Source organism: Apteryx rowi, unplaced genomic scaffold (assembly GCF_003343035.1).
Source record: "Apteryx rowi isolate R43461 unplaced genomic scaffold, aptRow1 scaffold_751, whole genome shotgun sequence".
Taxonomy (NCBI): domain Eukaryota; kingdom Metazoa; phylum Chordata; class Aves; order Apterygiformes; family Apterygidae; genus Apteryx; species Apteryx rowi.
The window spans coordinates 74,495-94,291 of record NW_020451040.1 but is presented as its reverse complement, the minus strand read 5'-3'; the positions used below and the strand labels follow the sequence as shown (position 1 = coordinate 94,291).

Genomic DNA, 19,797 nt, shown 5'->3' with positions numbered 1-19,797 from the left:
TTAGGTGCTGTCAAGCAAAATAGTTTTTTTTTTTTTTTAAATAATGTTATTGCTAGTCATCTAAATAGAGGCTGAACATATCATAGTTTGTCTTTCTTTGGAAACAGCTGTGGGCTTCTAACCTGTTCCCTGTTTCTAGCACAGATAAAATAACTTGAATATCTACATTTGTCTTATAATCTGAGCAGAGGATAAAAGGGACACGAAGAGATACTTTTAACAAGGATCTGATTAAATGTGGACAATAAAAAGAAGGAAAATGTCAAAAATGGCAGAATGACTCTACAAGGTACCTTAAGAATTGTTTTTAGATTATATGGTTGCAGAAATGAAACAAAGACAACATAGGAGAAGAAGGGCAAAGGTAGCTGTGGCCCAAAGTTTTCTTCTGAAGAATCATTTAAGATATTTGGTGAGAGTACACTCAGCCTCTATGCAAACAAACCTAATATCAACAAGATAGTAAAGAATCTTAATCTATTTGATACRTAGCTGAGACTGGATTTAGACCCATCCAGAGAAAACATTTTAGTATCTTTTTTCCCCTCACCCACACCAGTCAATGTAGCTTCATCAGCACTACCTTTAGAAGAAAAGATGTGAATGACAGTACACCATCAGTGTAGACAGCTGCCTCTAGTTCATCAGATAAATATCAGTGCTTCACTGAATCAGTGAACATTTCTTTTAGTATTTTAATCTGAGCCAGCTGTCCTGCCCAAAGATATCACTCACCTGCTGTATATCCCTGTGAGTAACCCATGCTCCTTAACTATTCCAAGAAAAGGACAAACTTCTCTGCACCTGTTCCTGAACAAACAGTAAGGATATAGTCTAGACCTGTGTGCTTGCAATGTATAGAACTGAAAAAAAGATTTTATTTCAAAACCATCTTGGAGGAGGAGAGAGTCCACATATTAGAGACAAGGAAGGGGAAGTAAGGCGATCATGAGTTGTTTTTTCAATTTTTTTTTTAAATGGTTAAAAGAAACTTAGAGATTCTGAAGTTAGAGAACTGAACTTTTAAAATTCAAAACCAGTGTCATTCACTTATTAAAAGTAATTGAAATGACTTCTAAATGAGCATACATTTGTCTGCTGACAGAAGTGCTGGGCTACTTACGTAGTACACATCACAATGTCCCACAGTTGGCCTCATCCTGTTTTCAGGAGTTTCAGTCTTTGAAATATTACGGAGGCTAAGCCATTTACACTCTTGACATCTAACCAAGAATAGCAAAGAGCTGGTGGTGAAATTTTTGATCCTGTAGGTCACCAACTTACTTTGTAAGCAATGAATATGACGTAGCGGCAGCATCTGGGACTGGCTTGAGATGGTTGTAGGTAGAAGCCTGTGTGCTCAATAACATTTTTTTACTATGACTTTATAAAATAAAAACTGTAGCTCATATAAACAATTTTCTGTAATCCAGTTACATATTTGTAATTTTTTTTTACTGCAACTGTTAATTCAGCTTTCCAGATACGGAAGTGTCCATTATACTGGTATTGCTTCTAAACAATCAGTATGTTTTTCCCTCCCCTCAAGCACATTTTTAAATGACAAAAGAAATAATTTCCCAGTTTCATGGACCAGTAACAATTGAGACAATCATTTTATGCAGCTAAATTTATTCTCAGAACAGATTACATTTAAGTGTGTAGAAGTGGTCAACAGCAGGGAAAATTGTCCTTTTCAGTGTCAGTCAGGTGCTTTATGTAACACTGAGCTCTGCTGATAAACAATGGGTGTTTTTCCTTCTTTCTTAGTGTTGTTAAAATAAATCAAACCTACTATTGCTGACTGTACAGCACAGGTTTTAGCAATGTATTATGCAATTAACCTGCCCAAGAAAGGAGTAGTGGTGTTAATGGTAATGCTGTAAAGGCTGAGCCCCTATTAGCTGTGGAAATAAGAATAGTTCTGTTTTCCATATGTGATTTACTAACAATTCATAGACCATTTAATTAGGGATCTACAAATGCTTGATAGAAGAAAAGGGATGTAGAACTCTTAGTAAATGACACAGAACTGGCATAAACCATTAGTTATTCCACAGCTTTTCTTCTTCTGTCACAAAAGGGCATACTATTTGGATAGGTACAGGTAGCTCTGCACACAGAGTTTATCACTAAAAATTCATTTTATTTTAAGTAGAATCAATGCCCTTTCATGCAATTCTTGTTATTCCTATTTAACCAACGGGTAGGTGGACTGTACAGGCTTATGCTTCCCACACTCCCTTTCTCCCCTTTAAATGAAATAGTAAGTGGCTTAAATAAAACCTACAGCCAGCACTGCAGATTTCAAAAGAAAGGCTTTTATCTCTAGTCATTGACTGTGACTATAAATTTCCTTGCTTCTGCAAGGGAGTATATTAATGAAATGAATGACATGTGATACTTATCTCTAACTTAGTACTTGCATTGAAAAAATTAAGAAATTAGCTTTACGTGATTTTTCTACAGACTTCAATAAAAATGTGACTACAAATAATTACAAAGCCCACCTTTTTTTTTTAGGCAACCTATAGTACACAGAGTGGAGACTGTTGCTAGATCATGTCCAGAAAAGACAAATACATCAACATAATAATGCAGGATATTTCAGTAAAAATAGAATAAATAAAATAAAAATATTTTAAGCTGTATTTAACAGGTTAATTTAAAATATGACATCAGACCTACAAGGCATAGCGAACATGGCTGTCTGCCTACAGAATCACTACGTATTATAAAAAAAATGCATAGATAACTGAAGGGTCACTATAACGTCAATTAAAAAACACTGGCAGTTGTTCAAACACACATACTTCATACACACTTTTTGGCCATGGTAAAAGAGTGCCTTAACATATTGTTTAACAAAGGATAACTGGCTTTGCAATATTAGGCTCTGATTCTGCAAACAGCTGGGTGTGTATTTAATCTTTTGGAGAATAAGGAGCTCTACTGAAGCAAAAGGGCCACTCGTGTTCTGATCGTTAAGCACACTACTTACTTAAATATCTGCAAAATCAACAACATTTTGGTAGAAGACACAAGACTCTTAAAATATACATTGGCAAGTGACCTACAGCTTTTCAAATACTTTTCTATCTATCTTCTCAGTCCTTCCTCCGAATGCACACTTTACTAGTGAAAGCTAACTAGATGTTCATAGCCTGGGTGACACACATTGAAACACCTTTTTTACTGCTGTTTGCCAAGTGTTAGTTTAGTTTAAATACAGAGTCTGCGTTTCTGTCTGGGAGAATCAGCACTGTATGGATGCAACTACAGAACTGAATTATACTGTTTAAAATCCATTGTTGTAGGCCAGCTACAAATCCAAATCCTGGAGTTTCCAGATGGAACTTTAAAAAGACAGTGTCAAAGAATTTGCTGTAATTTAAAGTCAAAGTTTGATTCAGTAGGATGATGATGGGAACCTTTTATCTCTTAACTTCATGATCCTACTTGAAGACATAATCGGTTACCAACTGATGACTTTTGGTAGCCATCATGATAGGAACAATTTTAACACTGTTCCTAGCAGACTTCACTGGGATCAGTCAGAAACTAGAGAAACAGAGGAATAAGCAGGTATGGAAGCTGCCTCCTCCGTGCTTTGGGATCTGGCTTCCTGGTCAGTTTAAAGCAGTGCTGCTGCTTGAAGGGGTGATTTTCTTTGCCTCTCCTCACCTCCAGCTACATGCTCTCCCTGCCTCCCTTGCATCAACAGTCATCTGCACAGCCAAGTAGCAAACTGGATCATGTTCACAAACCTGACCRATTTCTCTCTTTGAGCTTATTCACATTAAGCTGATCTGATTTCTCCTCCAACTGTATAAGCAATAGAGCTGGTGCAAAGGAGGAAGAGGGAATGTGAGGCTTGAGAGGGGAAAGATTGTTTCACTGCCTTAGGTGCAGAATCTCTGTCCTAGAAGAGATTTCGAGATCAGTGGAGGATCAGCTCTTCAGAGGGTATTACAGAGAGCTAATTTTAATTACACTAGTTGCATAGCTAGCCTACCTGCCACTTCTCATACATCAGGCTGAGTTTATTTTAATAATTTTCCTACATTCTCAATGCAGAAATTTCTTGAATCACCATTCCTTTCCACTTGTATTCATAACTTGCCTTGCCCAGGGGTTGCTATTGAATTTTTTTTTTAAATAAGGAAAAAGAGAAAATAGTCTCAACAATCTCTTGCATATTAAAGTAGAAAAGAGTTCTTGCCATAGCAGCCTTGAGAATGTTCTTTTAAAATTACAGTATTACCAAGTTTGCAGACTTGGGAGACAGTTATACTTTGGAAAGTATCTATAAATGGAGGCACCACATTTTTAACACTAGTTAAAAACATTTTTAATGTTCCCTTTTCACAATTTGTATGAAACTGCAGGTCTAAACAGAAGATGGCAAGGGGAGAAACTAAAGATGTGTAACTGCAATTGAAAATTAGTGAGGTACAATTTTAAGGGGCAATACTGTGCTGACTCTGTCAGGATCTGCAGTAGTGTGGATCAGTGCAACTGCATGAAGCCTTTGGAGCAAAAGCATTGCAATCAGGTGGCAACACCTGAAGCACTATATCCTGTTAGAAAACTCTTTCATCATATTGTCACAAAGCATTAAAAGAAATTGCATGGAATTTTGTAAATAACAAGACATGATTGTTCTTTTTGTGGTGTGTTAAGTATTCGGCAACAAACTCTGAGGGGAAGGGGAAATTGTGCAAACAGACGCTGAATCGAACATTTGATCAAACACTTATAAGGGAGAAGTATGTAACATTTTAGTCTCTAGGAGTTTTGACACAGTAAAATTACTGGCTAGTTTTTTCTTCTGATTGGTATAAGCCTTATGGGAAACAAACTGTATTTTTGATGCCTTAATAAAGACTTGGGAGAATAACAGTCAACATGTACATTTGTATGGTTAAAGATGAAAGGCTTCAGCCAATCCCCCCGAATTCAGTTACTCAAAACACTTCTGGATTCTTCAGCATTGGTTAGGTATTAAACATGATTCTTCTCTAATAACGTAATAACAGGAGATGAAATGACACCATGGTTCAAAAGCACGTTAGAGCTGTTAAAGTGATTGCTAGATGAATGCTGACAAACAATTTAAAACTAACAGATGTAGTTTTGAAAAAAAAAATTTGGTATTTAATCTACAGTAATTCAATTGTAGCTAATACTTKGTACCTACTCCAGTGTTGAAAACAGAGCAAAGTGCTGTAGGATTTAAGATTGATTTGTGACAAATCCAGCTCAAGACAGTGAAAACCATCAACTCAGGCATCATTCACTCCAAGGACTTTAGCATGAGTTCACCAGGAGGGACGTGGCCATATTCTTTGTGTATGTGAATTTAAGTAATGTTCATGTATTTACAATCAGAAACAGACCTTCCATTGCTCATGATGTAACTCACTGACAGCAAAAAAATTATTCATGCTTCTTTTCATATCACACGACGGTGGCAAGAATGAGAGAACATGCTTGTCTAACATTGTTTTGATATAGATAAATTCTCTGAAGACAAAGCATCAGCAATTTAAAATGGAAGGCCGAACATCATCAGTTCATTTTCCTTAGTGTAGCTACTGKTATCTTCAGTTAATGTTACGAAAATCTTCTCTCTTACGCAGCTATGGCATCTCAGAGACAGGACGTTTCTGTTTCAAAGTGTCAATGAGGGACAACACTCCTCTTTTTACATTGGTTGTGACTCTTCTAGTCATCGAATCTGCAGGAGGTGGGGGTGGTCGAACTTTCTGTGAAGGAGGTCTGGCTACTAAGCACTTCTGATACCGTAACTGCAACAAAGCAAAAGCATTCTGCAATCCTTACTGTATCCAGTACCTTCAGAGCATTTTAAATACATTTTAATACTTTTCATGAAATATAGTCAAACCTCCATTTTGACAATGACAAACAGCCCTACTGAAATTAATGGGACATTGCTCTGTTAAGCTGTGGGCAGAAACTCTTCATTGGCACATAACACAGGAACTAAATCATAGGAACAACCCTTTGAAAACTGAAAAATAAGTTTTTTGGATTCAGCTATTCTTGAACAGTGACTGCATTGTCATGGGGTTGTATAACATGACTTTGAGCAAAATGTTTTCCCAGCATTAGATAACTTGAATAACAAAAGATTCCTGACATATACAGATGTTGTGGTGGTAAGGAGGTAAGAYTGTTAAAGGAACATTGTTCACTAAATTGACATTTCAAACTTAAAAATGTTTATTTTTAATCTACTAAGTATATCAGAATCCCATTTACTAGTTTTATCTTTTCTTACTTTATCTGTCTCAGGAAATTAATGTAATTGCAAATTTGGAAAAGATTTTTATTTACTGAGGTAGTGACAGAACTAAGTATTACAGGTGTCTTTGAAGAAGATCACTTACCATACAAGCAGCCTGAACAGCTTCTGATACGTTGCCTGCATTTGGTTCACACCAAAAAATGTGGCACTCAAAATGCTGGTTTCCTGTATCCATAATGAAGGCAAATGTGTGGATATCTTTGCCTACTCCCATAAAGGACAGGAACCGGACACGACATTCCACCATGATTTCCTCTTCATTCTGGTTATGGAATCAAATGATTCTTCATTACTATTAGATATTCTGTAGAACTTTATTTTCAATTTTAAGTTGATTAAATGGAAGGAACACTGATGCAGTAGTGTGGAATTCCTTTTATTTATCTGCATATACTCAGTGTGCTAAGGCCTGACTGGATCTTTCCTTCTAGGGGATTACCAGAAGACCAAGGCCTTGAGCGTTAGCACTAAGCACACTGTGCATTTTAGATACTGCTTGTTTAAAACTGATGCTGCAGTTCTATAAAGAAATACATGGTTACCATGACTGCAAAAAATAGTCCCCTGTAACTGGTATGTGGAGATGTTCCTTTAGGACCTCCTCGACAAACATATATAAAAGACATATTCTTTGAAAGATTACTCTTGGCTTCTTTAGCCAGAATAAAGTAAATACGATTTAGAACATAGGATTGCTACTTAGGGTTTAACCTACAACATTTTAGGCTCAAAATTCCTAGAAAGGATAACACTGGATTTGTGTAAAATACCTAATGAACACTTATAATTATTTCTGAGGACATGCTTGGAATGTTAAATAAAGCTAAAACTGACAGAAGCAGTAAGAGCCTCTAAAACAGTTATGTGTGGAGAATCACAGCCCTGGAAAGAAAGAAAATGCAAAATAAGCACATGAATTCTAGTACAAATTAACTCTTTCTACTACTGTTTATGTTTTCCTTATATTCAACATTCATATTATGTTAAACTTGTTTTAAACAAGACAGTCTGCCTTACTCTTTCATTGATGACTGTGACAGTAGCATCAGCAACATTCATGGTAACTGGCATCCAGTCGTCTTTGCTAGAGGAAGCCATTAGACTTTCGATAGCACTGTTCAGAGTATCCATTCCTAAAACAGAGGAAAATGTGATAATCAAAATGAATACATGAATATAAGTAGAAGCTAACAGAACTTTTATTTTCACATAGTAGTACAGAAAATGCCTTGTTTTGTACTGCTTATTAAAGCCAATTTGATGATAGAAGGACGGGTTGTGAAGTTGGTTTTCTTCATCTGTAAAAACAGAGGAGGTGCCTGTAGCTTACAAAAAATGGGCTATCYTGTTTAGCTGCTGCACCACTTCAGTTCCCTAGGGCCTTCTTCATTAGTAGCAGAGCTCATATTCAGAGAAAGTACTAACAAGGAACTCTGCCTTCTTAGCAGCTCCCAAAATATTCTGGTTGAAAAACACATGTTCAAGTGAGGCCCCTGAATGAATGTCTTTGTGCCTGACCCATGTGACACAAATACAAGTAAAGAGTTGCCACCCTTTGGACAACATCCATTTACACTTGGCTAGCTGGACACTTCATGCAAGTTACATTGGCAGTCACTTAAGAATAACAGCGTTACCTACCGACGGGCTTAGCCACGGGCAGCATGCCGAGGTACTGCACATGGAACTTCTGTACAAGTTCTGTCTTTGGTGTTGGGAAATCTACTGCAAGGGAAAAAAATCAATTTCTGGTTATCAGTATTCACAGCAGGGAAAATATACTTTGATTTCATCGATAGCATAAAATAATTTACTGAGTAATTGTGCTCTGAAGGTACTCTATCGATTAAAACAAGTGTATGCTCCCTTGTCTCATACCAGAATAATGCCAAATGATTTCCAAGAGGATTAAAGAGAATGCTACATCGTCTAGTTCTTCATCTAAACTAAAAATGAGGTCACATTATATTGCTAATATACTAAAAAACAGAGAAAATACACATGAATGTGTCTATAGGAGACAGAGATCTAAGCTCATTGCATAATTATGTAAAATTTGGAATCTTTTTAATACCATCCCAATTAATATGTTATACATAGACTACAAGAAATCAAYACTGTTGTCTGAGCAGAAAATTGCACAGGTGATGCAGGGATAAGGGGTGAGATACTCAGCACAAACCGGTGCACCTAAAGCACACATCGTCCTGTAAAATAACACAAGGTATGTTTGTTCTCCTAGAATAATTTAAAAATAGCAACTATGGAGCTATGACTAATAAAGGCATGCAAAGGCAACTTTCTTTTACCATGCACTAGAGTGTGCAAAACACATAAATTGGCTAATGACACACTTGCTCCTCTTGCTTTGGAAGGTGCTAAAATTGATGTTGAAACCATAAGGAGCCTAGGTCTCCTATAGCTCCTCTGAATCCAACTAATTAACTGGAGTATGTTCTGCTTTTAAGGCAGATTTGGCCARTATGTGCAGTCTCAAGTCACAAGGTATTTTGATGTTATCAGGACAATATATGCAAGCTGGCACAACTAAGTAAGGCTGCATTTGCAAAATTTGTGCTTTGAACTAAAAGAGGAAACACACAAGCTGACATAACTGAGCAGGACCTCATTACTGTGAAGTCAACCAATAAAAATGTTTAATTCAGTGCAATAATAGATACTGTCAGATACAGTAATTAAAAGATGGGATTACACTCCTGCCTGTTCTACCCAATATTCTCCATTTTGGTCAAAAAACCCATCAGGGAATATATCTAAAATCAGACCATCCCACAGATATTAATTGTGATACACAGTACCTTGCAGGGGAACATCAAGGGTGACATTTGCCCTGTCTTGTAATGAGCTGCAAGCCATAGCTTTAGCATTCTTCCGTTCAGCCATAATCTGAAGAAGATGGAGATAATACAGCATTTTTTCCAAAACATAGTACAGCAGCAACTACAAGTATAAATTTATTCCTATTAAAACCCTGATGACTAAACAGGTTTTTCTTTGTAGTAACAACCTTAATTTTCCTCCAGTTTATTCAGCATTCCTTATCTACATAAGGAACTTGAGAGGTCTCCAAGACTAGATAAAAGATTGATGAAGGAGTAGAAAACCTTTAGCTATTTTTCTCAACAGCAAAATTGCAGTAAGGATTAATATAGAGAAATATAAATATTTAACATACAGAGAAAAGTGTTCATTATTCGTGTTCCTCTCTGATCAATCTACTGCCGCATATATTTTTTCTGCAATTTTTGTGTTTCTTCTGAAATTAAAAATCTCATACAAAATGCAACCTGTTCTTCCCCAAAGTGTATAACATTATCAAAAGAGGAAAAGAAAACACCTCAAAATAACCACTTTGGTTGCTTGTTCCCTACAAATTTATCATTGGGGAGGGACCCAAGGAAGTCTTTCTCCAACACACACTAAGAGAGGTCTTCCAAAGCTCACATATGAAACATTGCCATCTGCTTCCTTACGCTGACTACTGTTAATTGTAATTGAACTCTCCAGAGAGGACGAGGGTTCAGCAGAGAGCCCAGCGTCAGAACACATGGTCTAAAGATGCTGCTGGCACATTTCTCCCCTGTTTTTTTTAGGTTTTCTGTTTTGAAAGTATTTTCTGTTATAGGGACACAAGACAGCATTCCCACCTGAGGATGAAAAATGCTACACGCTGGCTTAGGAAGAAGCCCTGACTCAGCCAAGAGGCTGAGCATGGCAGTTAGCACGTGCCAAGTGCTTTGCTGAATCAGGATTACATCTACTGCTGAATGACAAAGGAACGTTCTCTACCTACGACACTCTCTATTTTTTGTCACTGTTAGTTGTTTTTTAAAATGCTCTGTCACTCTCTGGTCCAAAGTTAATGCCAGAGGTTTCACATCACAATTACCCATATGACAGTTGCCAGCATGGCAGTGCAAGTCGGATGCACTTAGCTACAGCGGCAGTTGCTTGATGTTGTGCTTAATGGATAACAGAAGCCGTGGTGGGGCCTGTTCAGCACCTTTCACCAGCTGTGCTTGCTGGGTAACAGCTGTGAGAATTGGGAGTTAGAAGAGAAAGACGAGGGACTTGATAGCAGCTCCAGGCTTCTCTAGCCAACCCTGCAGCCAGCCACAGCTTGGCCAAGCACAACATCTCCAGCTGCCTGCCTGACCCGAGCAGCTCCCTGGACCCTGCCACCTGCATTTCCCCAGGTCCCCAAGCCCTGGCACACCTGCCAAGCTCTGCACAGTTCCTGGACTACCTTCTGCCACTGCCTGGGGCAAACTCTGCTGGCCAGAGGTTTATAGTAATACACACTATGCAAATTCGCAAATTGTTGGCATGAAACATCACACAGGACCTAATTCAGTAGCCAGATCTGCAGCACTGCAAAACCAAAAACTTCATATACTACACAACTGGCTACTGAGGGGAGTTTGACATCACTGACTTTCATTCACCAAGATGAAGACAAAATGAAAAAAACAAATAAGCACAGGTATATAGTAAAACAGCAGCTCAATTTTAAGACGTGAAAGTTTAAAAAACAGAATTGCTAAGTAGAGCTCCGACTCCTGAGCAGGGACAGAGGGACAACTGTTAAGGTTATGCTGTCTCCATTGCCCACTTTGCCTGGGGTGCAAACTGCCATATGTTTTAAGGCAAACCAAAATGAGCAGCAATATTTTTAAAGGGGGGAACACAGCCTCAAATCCACCACATCTCAATAAAGAAATTTAAAAGTAATTTCAAGTAGTTTTGCTTAAGTGTCTCTCTATAAAGCACTTCAATCAGATTTTCTTACTGGGACGTATGTGCTGCCTTTCCACTGCAGGAAATAACCAAACAGAGGATACTCATGAACTGATCATGCAATAAAATTGCAAAACTAATAACCAGGGAATGGCTGGCAAATATGTAAGGTAAAATGAAAAGAAATAAATAGAAGAAAGGAAATAAAAAGAACATTTCTCTCCAATATTACAGACAACACTACCACAGGCAGGAACAAAAATCCTTCTGTTATTTGTAACTGGAGTAGCTAAACATAAAATACCCTTCTCTCTGAAATTTTTAAGTGGGCAGCATAATGTTTTCAACTGTTTTTATGTAACCTATTCATGTAACTATTCATAACTGATTCATGTAACTATTTTCATGTTGAAGAATACCATTCAAACATGATCTGATTTATTTACRGAGTTTAACATTACCATTCATCAAAACTAAGTGTTCTTTTCCCAATTTGAACCCACAACTTCTTTATTACTAGGAAAGCATTCAAGTCTGTATATCCACTTGTCAAATCAATACCATATATTGCCATATATTACCATCTTCAAATTTAAATACTTATCCTCCCATTAGTTTTGATGCCCTTTGTGTCCCTTCCTTTACAAATTCTCTGAACTACTTATTGTTGCCAGGGATATAAACTAAAATAACACTGCATAAGATTGCTGATTATATGTTTTATGCTCAGGGACCTCTCAAAAGATTAATGAACAACTGACTTGTTCGAATCCACTTGCCTTTGAGCAGATTTCATGTAAACTTGTGGCGATGGCTTTTGCTGGTGTGTCACATCGAAACACATGACATTTCAGAATTCTTGTATCTTTGTCTCTTGCCACATAAGCGAAGTCTCTGTGCAAAAAAATGAATTAACACATTAGAAACAGCAGTATTTACAAATCAGCAAGCCCTCCTTTAATTTAACAAGCGTATGTCTTGGATGTCAGAAAATAAAACATACGCCTTAGCCAAAGCAGATCTACAAATTTAATAAACTGCATACCTATGAAGCACATAACTAATCTTTGATGCTTAATCTATGTAATTAAAGAGCTCATTACAATTTCCTAACACTGGCAACTTATTGAATTTATAACCTGTAATTCCAACTGCAATTGTAAATACATGGGAAAATTTACTCAAATATTTCATTGAAGACAAAGAAGTGGGGACAGAATCACAGATTAAGCTAGAAAAGAATACATGCAGTTCTTAAACGCTAGAAAACCTGGCAAGCAGCATACAACAGTTTAGCTAGAGAAAAACTGTCTTTCAAAGCACTGTATAAAGTGTTTAAAATATGCAGATAGTAATTAAAGATCTGGTTGTATAAGCAAGTTGTGAACCTGCTGAGCTAATGCTCACACTAATTGGCCTAAATTTCTGACCTTATTTTTTCAAAAGTTAAATAAAGATGCCCTACAAAAGAGATYTTTGCATCTTATTGGCCAGTCACCACAGTATAGTATAGCTTTTTTAACATGAGTGATGGAAGTGTAGGATTAAGTTTACCTGTTCCCAGGCTTTTTATAAGTTGGAGCTCTTCTGAAAAAGTCAAAGTATGAACATGGGTTAAGGGTTTGGAACACCCCAATTTATTTTGGACACGATTTTTGGATAGCTTTTAGAACTGCCCCTGCTCTGAGAGCCTACCATTATGGCCCTGTAGTGCTAATTTGCCTTCATGACCTTCTTGGGACAAAGATACCCATTAATCGGTTTATAGGTGGGGACCTGAAGCTGGTTCTGCAGCATGGAAAGGCATGCACAGATGGCAGGGACAAACCAGGAAAGCCAGGCTTCTCCCTGACTCATTTACCTTGTTCCTATGCGAGTCTCTGTGCTCCTTGGTGTTGCATCCCTAGCTTTTCACATCTGCTGGGCAGCCACAGCCCAACCCTACCTTGTGACCCTGCTGCTATCTGCAAATTTCCATGGGGCTGTGCATCCCCCGCAGAGCTGTGCTGAGTAACTAACTAGGACTGGAGCAGAGAGGTGGGCTGTGGGAGCCCCCACAACCTACTATGCCTGAAGTCTCTGTTCAGTGCCTTTCCCCTTCACATGTAACTAACCATCATCAAGTTCCTAAATGGTGAAGATATAGACGTGATAGTCCATGTGGATGAAAAAACATATTGTCCCTCCCCTCCTAAACCACAGGTTTCATATACAGAAATACTTCAGTTTATACTGAAGCCCATAAATATCCCTAGCAGGGTTTAATATAGTATGGATTGCCGATTTCTTCGTTCACTGTAGATGCTGTCAGTTGAGGCATTTGTACGGAAATTACCGAGGGAATCCTAGAGACTGTGGCAGATGGATAGCTGGATCTCCAGCCTCCCAGGAAACACAGACACTAGCCTGCAGTTAAGTACCTTATCTGGATAGTCTGCCGAAATAATTCCTTAGGAAGGAGGTGGCAACACTGTATTTAATGTGCTAGCACTAGATTTTGTCATTAATGAGCCCCTGGAATGAAAGGGGCAGCTGTCCGCAGCCCAGGCCGCTTACTGACAGGCACAGGCTGCTCCTCTGTTTGACCTCTTTGCAACCTGAAGCCTGAGGAAAAAAACTTGGGGGGGGGGGGAACTAATAGGAGCTGAGATTTGGAAACAATTTTACACGATGACCTGAACTGTGCAGCGCCCTACTGGCGAAACACAGTGACCCTGGCGGGTCCTCTCCATTTCACTGCCTCCTAATACGGGACAATACGCATTAGGGCATGACAGAGAAACAGGAGGCAGCCTAGGCAGCTCCTGGACCGTTTGCAGGGAAATCACAAAGCAATAAACCTGGAAGGTGCTGCCTATGAAAGCAAATGCACTGAGGTTTCCCAGCCCCGGCCTGACCCCAAACACTTGGCCACAATCCCCAAGAGCCCTTCAGCACGCTCGCCTTCATGCTAAGCTGCAGGTCCACTGAGGTACCAAAACGTGAAACTTGCTGCCTGAATCTCACTTTGGGAAAAAGCTGATGCTTCTCTGCTTATCTGCACATGTGCCAAACTTCATTTTAGAAGGGCTTCCTCCTAGCTTAATGTTTCAGAAGTAAAATGAAGACTTTTGGCTGAATTATGTTAATAAGACTACAAGGTGTATGAAGGGGAGGGTATGGTTCAGCTATGGCCTATGAAAAATCAGCAACTATGGGAAAAAAGGGAAAGCAAGTGCCACATAAAAAACCCTTGAGATTTCTGCCTTTTGAGGTCAGTTGGTTAACAGTAGTGACGCTCCTGAAAGAGTTGTAGACAAGGTATTTGGAAACGGTCAGGCTCACAAAAATCATCCATACAGTATTCTGAGCTCTGAAGAGGACTGGTTGGTTTGAGAGCAGTAAGTGGATTTCCAGACTTCCTAAGGGTCTGTGATTTTTTTTTTTTCTGTGCTTTTGGTTTTAACTACCATCTTTTAAATGCCTTAAGTTTCAAACTTCACATTTTTCAGTCCAAATATCATCCCTTCCAAGCATTATATTCATTATAACTGCAATATGCAATGTTCACTTAACAGATATGGACTTAATACCATAACTCAGAAAGTGCTTTTGATTAAGATTTTTCTTCCCTTTTACGTGTAAGAAAAAATTGCTGAGAGTGACCATTGCTGCAGGGTAGCAGAGAGACTGCTGCACATACCTAATTATTGGATCAAAGTCTATTCTTTTAGAGTGCAGATATAACAGCTGAAACCTGTGTTCACATGAACTTAAAATAACACTGAAAGCCATCTACTTTACCYTTAAATGGCTATTTATTACCATTTACGAGCATTTATCTCAAATCGATACTATCCCTTTGAGGACTTGTAAACAAGTGATTTATGAGTTCCCTTTACAAGATGATCCCAGAAAGAGCATCTTGCATTGTTATTGCTGAGTTGCTTATGCTGCGCAGAAGCCTATTCGACAGAAATCTGCATAGCCCCAGGAGCACTGTAAAGTATCAGGACTAGATAAGGCCATCACCTTCAAGGAACTGCACAAACACAGATGAGAGCTTATAGTGCTTTCTGTAATCGCTAGACCTATCACTTAGAACCTTCTTTTATCATCAATAAAAAACAAGTTGGGACAAAGCCACCAACGCAAGTCATCTCTGGCCTGGAAAGCACAGTATCTTGCCAGCAAAATCCAAGTTTGTAACAGCACAAGAAATTCTGGTCCCCTCCTTGGTCAGTAGCTCTGGCAATGCCCTGGCACACCATGACTGTTACAGTAAGCTACTGTGCTTTGCCGTGGCAGAACCGCGTCCGACAGGGCACCTCCGCTGTCCTGCCAAGTCCTCTGATGCATATTACAGAATAGTCCCATGATTTAACGTGCAAGGGTTTCAAGCCCTAAGGGAATCTGCAAAATAATACTGAATGCATTTAGTAAGTGTGTTGCTTCCTACTGAAACACTCAAAGGACTGCAGAGATAAATGAGCTAAACAATTAAAACTGCATTAAACTAAATACTGAATTCTGTAAAGATCAAGGACAAGATTTTGGTCATAAAGGAAGACAACTCATAATTATGCCCCAGTCAGTGGGAAACACCCTAGATGAGAGGATTTTCAACAGCATTTTAAAGAGAGAGAGATGGACGGAGGGCAGCCTGCTGAGACCAGTTTCTCATAAGAGTAAATTTACTCTTCTGATCAAAGGCGCGCACCGTGGAAGCCTGCCTGCCAACATTTAATGAGCATGTGTGCTTTTCAGCAAGGGACACGTTTCTCTGTGCCTGGAAGTCTAATTCCAGCCAAATGAACAAGAAGTCACTCTGCAGAGCCCAGGCTGAGTAATCTCCCTGAATTCAGACCTGTGGTGAGAGCTGGGAGAAGAAATCCTATGAGCATTATGGATGTAATATGCCCTGTGTGATAATCCAGGTGGCAAGGAGAATTACCTGCCACTGTAGTCCTGCCATATAAGTGCCTGCAACGCTGTTGTCCCTACGAGAGGAGGATGACAACAGTCCTCATGAGATGGACCTGCTCTGCATTTGCCGAAGGGCCGATACTGCCCGTAAGAATGTTACTTTTAGTCAAAATGCAATGCTTTTGACTGTGTGACAGAGCTGATAGTGACTACTACATATGGGCTACCTAACATTCTCCATCACGGACTGCCAAAGGACATTTTTTTGAAGAAATGTTAATGCCTCTATTGTTTGCAGGCCTTTGATGTTTGGCCTGAAAAGTCGGTTAGGCTGTAGAAGTGTCTTTTCTTTGTCCTATGAAATTCCATTTAGATTTAGTCAACTTGAAGAAGTGCTAAAAATGCCGCTTCCTATGTCTTGGAAGTTTTGGCTTGCTGCCATAAGCGAGCCTTGAGGAGGCACCTGGCCCACACCTCAGTTCAGGAAACCAGGCCTGAATATTTACATGATGCATATAAACTTCCCTGTAGCATTTCCTGACTCCAATGTTTGGTCCTGCAGCTGTTGTAAACATTTCTGTATGTAACAGTATGCATTCATAAACCAGGCAGTATGAAATTATAGCACCGTTACAGAAGCAAATGAAACACAAGCTAGTACATCAATTCTGACTACTGAGCACTAATAAAACCTTCACAATGGTGTTTCAGACTCAGACACCAGTGTCTAACTTTAAGCACCTAAACAGCTTGCACAAAGTTCATGGGGCTAATTACATATGCAAATTGAGAATATGCACAAACCTGTAGATGATCAGGGCCTGCATTTGTAAACCTGTTGAGACAGAGGAGCAAATCTGAGCTCTTTAAAACCTATGGTACTGCATCATGCACAACCCTGCCAGCATCATCTGTTTCCAAATCATCAATCAAAATTAGCAACCAAACCTCCTCTTCCCTTCTGACAGCGCACAAACAGTATTAGAGATTTCATTAATTCATCAAGTCAACTAGATGCACACTCTCGCGCGCAGCCCTACCAGGCAGCGCAGTAGCGCAGACCTGGAGAAGGCTGTGCAGGCTGGCGGCAGCCAGCAGTTCAGGCCACCGCGGGAGCCTTGCGGGCTTGCTTCAGGCATTTCTAGGCTTTGGGGAAACTAAGCACACCTCCCCAGTCGCTTTTGGAGAAGAAGGATACAGCTTTGGGGATCCCAGTGTATATGCTTACAGCATTATCAATAACAAAATAAAACTTGGGAAAAGTTTTATATATCCATACACATGACCAGAAGGCAACACTTATTTCCCCAAAGCCTTCAATACCAAACAGGCCCCAAGACTTCTCTCCGAAACTGCTTTCACTTGGGATCCCTTCTGGGTCACTTCATCTGTAAAYCTTCATTTAATGCAGCTCACTTGAAGATGATTAACATTTAAGTGAGATTTATGTGCAGCTAGCTCCTTGGATAATGAAGAAGTGCAGAATAACATGTTTGCAAAAGAAATTTCTGGAAAAAGGCAAACGCCTTTTCTTACTATTCCTGTCTTTCCACCTTGCTGGGAAAACAAGGGAAAGCAGGAAATCAAAAGCCTTTACAAAACCTGTGGCCAGACACAGAGCTAGTACAGGTTTAATGGATCACACCTGGCTCACACTGGATCAGGCTGGGGTCTTGCTGCTCTCAAAAGGATGCATGTGCATGTGAAATTACATATTAGCAAAAGCACTGGTGGGGTTTGAACCACAGCTCCTGGTAAAATCCCCTTTGATGTCAGTGGGGAGAGCAGCAAGGTGTTTGGTGGGAGAATAATGTATTTCATTGCAGAAAAAAGCTGTATGCTCTTAAAGAATTTACAGTACAAGCCCACTACTTCTGTTGATACAGGACTATGAAGAAGTGCTACTGCAGAGTATATCATATATTTTTTAATCATTTTTGCATGTACTCCATCCACCTGTATCTTTCAGGATATAGGAACTGGATGTTAATTAGTATTCTGGAAAAAAAGCCAGAATACCAGAAAAATCAGTTAGAAATTAATTTTTCTGCACAAGAGGGTATGACTGGCTCTGCTGAACAGTTAGAAATACAGCAGAAACGTCTTAATTTTGATAGAAGACTACAGAGAGACAGTTTAAAAAATGATTTAAAGAAGTGCAAAGACAAAATAAGGTGCTAAGTAGAAAGGAATTTCATTTTTATTTGCTCTTTTACCCTCTTTTAATTGGCAAATGTCTATAATAATTGACTAAAACTTAGATAGACATACCTATTTAACACCTGGCTAAGCACCACTTAACTGCTCAGCCCTGGATGAATGTAATCATATTAAATGCAATTTATGCTAATGCTGTCCTGTTTGAGTAGCAGTCATGGCCATTTGCCACTATTAGGCAAAGTCCTAGGAGACATCCCAATTAAGTACAACCTAAAAAGCAGCACATCCGCCATTACCTTCTCACTATAAACTGTTACTCTTTTGAGTGTAAAACTGCATTAACCCATATTTTTTCTTGCTAAAAAAACACCCCAGTCTTGAAGCTTGAAATAAGGAAATTTTTACTCTTATCAATTAAAATTAAGTTGCATTGATATAAAACAACTGTATTAAAGTGAAACAGGCAGGAAAATGTAAATTGCTTTATAGATTTATGTATTACAAATTGCAACAAGAATCTTTGAAGCAGAAAATGATATCCTCTGGGCTTGGTTAAAAATTGATTCAAATTAATCCAGAATAATTTACAGAAAATGACTGTTGGTTTCTATGTATGCCGTGTGGGGCACACAGGCCTGGGACTGCTGGGTCCCGGAGCACGCRCTGGTGCACCCCAGACACAGTTTCCACAGTCTGCAACCTCCAGGCTTTACAGCAAAGACCTGACCAGCAATGTGTGAAAGTAGGAAGAAAAACAGGGAGAGGAGCCACCAGCGCAGCAGAGTGGGGTGGGAAGCCCTCTCCTGGAGCGAGGCCTCCAGCAGGCCAGAGCTACCGCTCACCAGAGACACCAACGTCCACTGGAGCAGACTAAATGAGCAGGAAAGGAGAAAGACAAGGAAGGGGAGAGGAGACACAGGAGAAGTGGATAAACAGAACACCAGGAAAACCACGCTCTGATCTGGCTTTTCCACAACACAAATATYCTAGGATCACAAACGACAGAGAAGGTAAGGTGCAGGAAAACCCGCAGTAGTATGCCTGACAAAAATTAGAGAGCTTCTGCATCAACACTTTAAACAATATTTTACTGAGACTGCTGTTTTACRCAGCAGAAAGGGGAATGATTTATTACTGAAATGAAGTATGGGACCCTGTTCAGTTCACTTGTCCTTTTATTTGGCCCATGTCAAGGAGTTTGCAAAGGTAGGGAGAAAACCCAGAAGCAAGCAACCAGATCTAGATGAAACAAACATCATTCACACAAGCTGCAAAATCTGTTTTTACACAATTTACTGAGGACCTTTCAACATCCCTTTCACCTACCAGATATAGAAAGACACTGAAGGAAACCATTGCTTCCCCTCCACTCCCTCCAAAGAAAATCCGCAACACCCTTCACCCGGATAACTACACCACCTTCTCTGGAATCCAGTCCCGGAGGAGGAGGAGGAGGAGGAGGAGGAAAAACAATCACTCACACAAGTGTTCTCCTTCCTGTTTCCTACAAATAGACATTATGCATTTAATCACATACATTCAATCACATCTATTCCATTGCCCTCAATTATTAGAGTTGGAGGAACTGGGGGAGAGGGAAGTTTCTGATAGTTGTGTTGATCCTGCTGGCAATCCTAAAAACG

The 19,797-nt window shown here is 39.3% G+C and overlaps 1 protein-coding gene across 1 annotated transcript; it reads right to left on the bottom strand.

The window, feature by feature from the left end:
- Positions 1 to 23: 23 nt before the first annotated feature.
- On the bottom strand, positions 24 to 16,818 carry LOC112976650 (amyloid-beta A4 precursor protein-binding family B member 2-like). The gene is made up of 7 exons (XM_026088110.1): positions 16,799 to 16,818; positions 11,869 to 11,983; positions 9,151 to 9,238; positions 7,973 to 8,056; positions 7,349 to 7,464; positions 6,414 to 6,593; positions 24 to 5,810 (listed from the first exon to the last, which is right to left on the bottom strand). The coding sequence occupies exons 3-7, from the start codon at positions 9,233 to 9,235 to the stop codon at positions 5,643 to 5,645; spliced, it is 633 nt and encodes a 210-aa protein (XP_025943895.1). The 5' UTR covers positions 9,236 to 9,238; positions 11,869 to 11,983; positions 16,799 to 16,818; the 3' UTR covers positions 24 to 5,642.
- Positions 16,819 to 19,797: the final 2,979 nt, after the last annotated feature.